This window comes from Fulmarus glacialis, unplaced genomic scaffold (genome assembly GCF_000690835.1).
Source record: "Fulmarus glacialis isolate BGI_N327 unplaced genomic scaffold, ASM69083v1 scaffold21739, whole genome shotgun sequence".
Classification (NCBI taxonomy): Eukaryota; Metazoa; Chordata; class Aves; order Procellariiformes; family Procellariidae; genus Fulmarus; species Fulmarus glacialis.
In genome coordinates this window covers 431-6,249 of record NW_009235459.1, presented here as the reverse complement: position 1 = coordinate 6,249, position 5,819 = coordinate 431, and the positions used below count along the sequence as shown (strand labels likewise).

The window sequence follows — 5,819 nt, the reverse complement described above, 5'->3', positions numbered from 1 at the left end:
GCTGAAGTGGCTCTACGTAGGACAGTCCTGCAGGCCTACAAAGTCGGCCAATATTAATGAATTCATGAAAGGTTTATGGAAAGGGGTAGATCATCTTGGTCTCCTTTTCTTATGAGACTGTCAGCATTGTGAGAGTATGATGCTGGTAAAGACGACAACTTTTGTGGTTCCCTGCAGTGAGGGAAAGGCTGCCAGGTGGCTCACTGCCTGTTAGACACTGGAAACAGTGAGGAGCCTCTTTTTTGGGAGAAACCCATGGGAAGTTTGGCTGCTGGAGTTCCTTGCCTTGGGAACTATGTAGTCACTAATTCTATGCGTGAGTATGAGTTATGCAAACTCCTTGCTGAGAAGCTGTATATTGTACTCATGCAGCACCCAGCTGTGAGGGTAACAAAGCTATAAAACCTGATTTGTCTGTGGCGGGGAAAGAACTTATTTAATAGATGATTACAAAATTCTATTTCCACCACAGCTGAGCTTTGAATGGAGGTCAGGGTCCCTTGTTTCTCCTGGGCTGGCACTGATGTTGCTCTAATGTTACCATGCCCAGTCAGGACAGCCCTTTCTACAACTCTTATTTTCCATTCATTCACTGCTAGAAACAGTGATACTTGCCAGTGGCTTCTGAATTATTGGGTGCAGGTGAAATTAAGTTTCTCAGAGATTGTAGCATGTCTGCACACAGTGCGCGGCATACTTGCTCTTAGGCCAGTGCATGTGTACAATCTAGCTCAAGTTTCAGTGCCTGAGTGAGACATTAATTTGGTCTTGCTTTCTGTTGTGCACCCAGTGACGACTCTGCGTCAGCGTCTGCTGCAGCCTGACTTCCAGCCGATCTGTGCTTCCCAGCTCTACCCACGTCATAAGCACCTCCTGATCAAACGTTCGCTGCGCTGTCGGGTAGGTAATTAAATACAAAAAAGCACTTTTTCTAGGCTCACAGAACTTGGATTGTGGGAAATGGGTTGTGTATTTCTTCTTAAAAGAATCTGCTCAAATGCTTCTGGTTGTTGAAAGTTCTCAACTTAATTACTGGTAACAGCACTAGGAGATGAGGGAGGCTGTTGCATCTCTGACGTGATGAAGATTGTGAAAGAGAGACAACATTGTCAGAGATGCATAAAGATACAAAGGTGGGTTTCTGTAAGGGTCTGTGTGCTCTACCTAGCCAAGGAATCATAGAAGGCTGCCAGTACAGTCAGAATGAAAAAATTTCTGCTATTACTAAAGACAAAAATCAAGTCAGCAAACATTAGTGAGAGGCAGTGCAGAATACTGAAGATGCCCTTAGAGTGAAGGCAGAAAGAGGTATTTCAGAGAAGAAAAGCAGAGAGCTGGGAAGTAAAGATTGGCAAGAATTAAATCCAAGTTCTGCTGTTGGCTTACTACATGGTCTTTAAAAAACTGTTTGCTTTCTCAGTGAAACTCAGTGATATTTATGTAGTTCCCAGAGTAAGAGACCAATATTCTCGTAAGTATTTAAGATGCAGAATGCTTTGCAAATGCAGAATGTTTTCTCATAAATAAGTAATGTCAGGCTGAGCCTGTGTTTGAAGAGTAGCTTATGAGGAGATCTGTCTTGAGTTCCAGCTGTTTGGTTTTTTAATGGATTCTGAAGCGTAAGTCAAAGGGCTTGCAGGTATTTGTGCCTTCTTCCTGCTGCAGTCAGCGAGCGTCCAAGTGTTTTTAAGCTTGGTTCCAAATCTCATGTTTCTGAGATTGCACTGATAGTGCTGGATATGACATTTCTGGAGTATCAATAACTTGACACAGTTATGGCTACACGCACCCCAAAGTAGTTTTTATGTGCGCTGTGCTAGAGGCCGGTAGCTTGCAGCACTCATTCTTCAGTTGTGACTGGACGCTGTCTTTTGGTGCTGACTAAAATATCTTTGTGTCTAGAGGTGTGAACATAACCTGAGCAAACCAGAATTCAATCCAACGTCTATCAAATTCAAGATCCAGCTGGTTGCTGTGTAAGTAAGATACGGGGATTGGGGAGAACAGTGCCTATCAATACTTAGTTAATGCCTTCTATTTTCATGTCTCTTGTACTCTTGATTTGACCTCTTGTATGGTTGTGTCATCTCTTAGGATGGTGTAATCACCTTTTTAAATATATTTAGCTTATCTGTAATAGGTTTGCTTCCTGATCTACTAAAAAGTTTACTGAAGAATTTAGCAGTCTGAAAAAGGCACTGCATGCTATGCCAGCCCCACACAGTAGCAGGAGTTTGTAGGATTAGGCTTATATAGCAAAGGAGCACTTAATCTTTCTTTTTAATGTAAGCTAAACTCTAATAGCATTGAATGAGTTAGATGGATGTCTGTGAATACATCCCTCTACTTCAAGAGGTAGGTTATAGACAGCAACACAATCCATCATGGTCATTTGTTTTGTTCTTCTTGTAGTAACTATATCCCTGAAGTGAGAATCATGTCTATTCCTAACCTGCGCTACATGAAGGTCAGTAGTTTTTTCCAGAAACGTCAGGTTGAGACACAGCCGGGAGGTGTGGATGTGTGATCTTTTTGGAAGATGACATGGTGTGATGATTGTTCCCTGGCAGCTTTGCTCACTCCATTTAGAGAGGGTGCAGGGTTTAAGGGAGTGGTCAGAATAACACTGCATGTACTTGTCACTCTGCAGGGGTAGATTACCACGCAGTGTGATGTCTGGCATCACAAGCACATGCCAATATCTGAAGAATAAAAGGTGTGGAGTTGAGATCTTGGCTACGTTCCAAAGATGTGTGTTTCTTCTATTAAGAAAGAGTGCTGCCTGGCACTGACACCTTTCTTACGGACTGGGGGTGTTCGTTATCCATCCCATGGTGGGATGGATATGTGATGCAATTTTTGAAGGTGTTGATCAGTTACAGAAGATGGAGGTGCTAACAGTAACAATGAATTTTAGAGTAATTGCTTCTTGAACTGTGATTCCTGAATCTCCCCAGGAGAGCCAAGTCCTTCTGACTCTAACCAATCCAGTGGAGAACATCACACATGTCACACTGCTGGAGTGTGAGGAGGGAGACCCTGACAACGTCAACAACACTGCCAAGGTATTGTACCCTCCTGCTGTGCGAGCCCAAGCCTCTTCCAAGGCTTTCCACTGCCACTTACCCTTCCACAGGTCACACTTTTCATATGTCCTTCAGTCCTTGCTGACTGTGTTGCATTTTCCTCCTTGGCTAAATGACCAGTGTAAACATCAGATTATAAAGTATTTTGAAATTGTGTCTGTTCATTGAGATCCAGAACCCAAGGGAGAAATACATGATTTCACTGGTAAAGTGGTAACCAGGTGGTACCGGAGCGGAGGAAAGCAGAGGATGAATCACTTTTCTGTTAAACCGTAGTAAAGCAGCCTTCAGAAGGGAAGGGCTTTCTCCTGCTCACAGAGTAGGTGGTGATCAGTGCTGAAAGGCTTCTTCTCTTCATGTTCTGTTTCAGGTGGCAGTTCCTCCCAAGGAGCTTATTCTGGCTGGAAAAGATGCTGCCGCAGAATATGATGAGCTGGCAGAGCCTCAAGACTTCCAGGATGACCCTGAGTGAGTGTTGTCTGTCCTGTGGGGATCCTGTCCCTTAAAAACTTGGCATTTCAACCAATTAACTCACTCTCCTCTCTGTCTTAGCATGTTTTGGTTTTTTTTTCAGGTTTTCTTGGGGGGTGGTGTGGTGTGGTGTTTTTTTGGGGGAGTCAGAGATCAGCAATGCAAATTTTTCTGCTTGTGGTTTGAACTATTCAGGAGACATTTGTTCCCTTTGAGGCAAGGTGTGCTGTTACAGCATTTGAGTTACAGGTGGTGGTGGTACTAATTCGCTCCAAAAATACTCTGTGTAATCCTTTCCTTTGCAAGCAGGGGGTTCATGGTAGCTGTGAGAACTACACAGTAGGGTGTGCAACAAAGTTGCCTCTAGCCTTCAAAATGGAATACGTTCTACAGTCCCTTACAGAGCGACTTGAGCTGTATACTATGGCCCTTCCCTGTTGCGCAGCTGGATACATAACTCCCATGGCCAAAGCAGGCATGTTGTGTTTGATGGATGTGCCAGCAGCTGTCAGCATAAAGGGGGGTAGCCATGTTCTTATCATGAGGCAGGACGGGCTGTGGGCCCCCTGCAAAAAGAGCAGCGGGGAGTAAGCTACAAACCAGGGCAGCTATTCTAGCAGGGCATATTCAGCCCACGGGCTGTAAACTGAGCATCTCTCTTACATGGTGTCAGAATAAACCTCTCAGAACAATTGTTTGAGAACTTGGCTGACCCAGCGTTCTTTTGTTTTCTGCCTTGCAGCGTTGTTGCCTTCAGAAAAGCCAACAAGGTAGGAGTTTTCATCAAGGTCACCCCACAGAAAGAAGAGGGCGAAGTGACCATGAGTTTCAAGATGAAGCACGAGTTTAAAAACCTTGCTGCTCCAATCCGGCCCAGCGAGGAAGGTGATCATACCTCTGAGGTCATGTGGCTCACCCATCACGTGGAGCTCAGCCTCGGTCCAGTGCTCCCATAAATGCTCCCAACGCTTGCACCCAGACGGCTGGCCGCATGATGGACTGTCACAGTGAAGAAAGCACCTGGTGAAACGTTCTGCAAGAGCTCCTTTGTGATGTGTGGGTGTGTGCCACAGGCCCCAGCAGGGCCACGAGGAGGTGGCTGAGGGTGCCATGGTTTGGGGTCGTTTGTTCGCTCTCCTCTTGTCGTAGTGCCCACTAACTACCGCCCTGCTTCCCCACACCGCCACAGGCTAGTTTAACTTGCAGCACGTGTTTCAGCAAAGAGAAAGATCTCGCTTTCTCCATATTTGCACTACACCTGGCTGAATTTGGTTTTATCAACAGAAAAGAACCCATATGGTTTTTCTTCATGTCAGCCCACAAACTTGATGTTACATACTCAATAGTGAACAAATTCTTTCTCACACAGAGCTATGCCCTTCCCGAACAAACATTTTAGGAGGTGGCCGTGTCTGCTGCATTATTGGCAAGTTATTGGCAGCAGCACAATGCTTTCTTTTCTTGGTTTTCTGCTTCCTCTGTAGGATACCTCGGGTGTGGGGAATTGGGACATACAACCCTACCGCTCTGGTATATGTAGCTTGCTTAGCCAAGGTGATAGATCTGTTTTCACAAAGGAAATGATTGGTTTGCCTTCAAACTCAAAACAAAGTGTACTGTAGTGTTCATGGATTTGACTGGCAACCTAGCCCGCTGTCAGCCCACTCTGTTGCAGGTGGATGTGGTAGCATGATGCTCTGTGAGCTGGGAATTCAGGTTCTGGTACAGCTCTTGACTAAGGCAGGGATGCTCTGGAGAGGCTGCCTGGAAGTTTGCAGATCAATTAATAATAGGGGTGTTAATAGGGGTAGCGGTCAGAGTATGAAGCTGGGAGAGTTAAGATTAGATCTGGTATACAAAAAACTCCAGAGGCTGTTCGAGTTCATAGTCTTGTCTTTTTCCAGTTAAGGTGGGTGGGAGGGAGGTATAAAGGTGGAAAGACAGTTCTATGTTAACTAGCATACACTGTACCATGAGGTAATTTATCTGCGGTGTAATTTGGCTGTAGTCCAAGATAAAATCAGTAATTAGGAGCAGTGTATCTAGGATACTGAATTACCAGTAACTGCAGTAGCTTAGTGCAAGTGGGTGAGATCGCTCTTCCTGCAGAGACTTCAGTTGCATTCCCAGTTCAGACATTGACCTTCGTTAAACAAACATTTCTGATGGGCTTTGCTGTGCTGGGAAAGGCTTGAATACCAGCCAGCTACTGCCATGTTGCTCGAAACACTTGTGGCATGGTTCTGTCAGCTTGGAGCGGCA

At 45.1% G+C, this 5,819-nt stretch overlaps 1 protein-coding gene across 2 annotated transcripts in view; it reads left to right on the top strand.

The window, feature by feature from the left end:
• Nucleotides 1-4,719, top strand: part of DCTN4 (dynactin 4 (p62)) — a 9,873-nt gene extending 5,154 nt beyond the window's left edge. For both annotated transcript variants that reach the window (XM_009586040.1, XM_009586039.1), the window contains 6 exons: nt 791-900; nt 1,903-1,976; nt 2,413-2,467; nt 2,958-3,065; nt 3,457-3,554; nt 4,300-4,719. In XM_009586040.1, the coding sequence (XP_009584335.1) occupies nt 791-900; nt 1,903-1,976; nt 2,413-2,467; nt 2,958-3,065; nt 3,457-3,554; nt 4,300-4,513 (659 nt within the window). In that variant the 3' untranslated portion in view covers nt 4,514-4,719. The remainder of the gene's footprint in view (nt 1-790; nt 901-1,902; nt 1,977-2,412; nt 2,468-2,957; nt 3,066-3,456; nt 3,555-4,299) is intronic.
• Nucleotides 4,720-5,819: the final 1,100 nt, after the last annotated feature.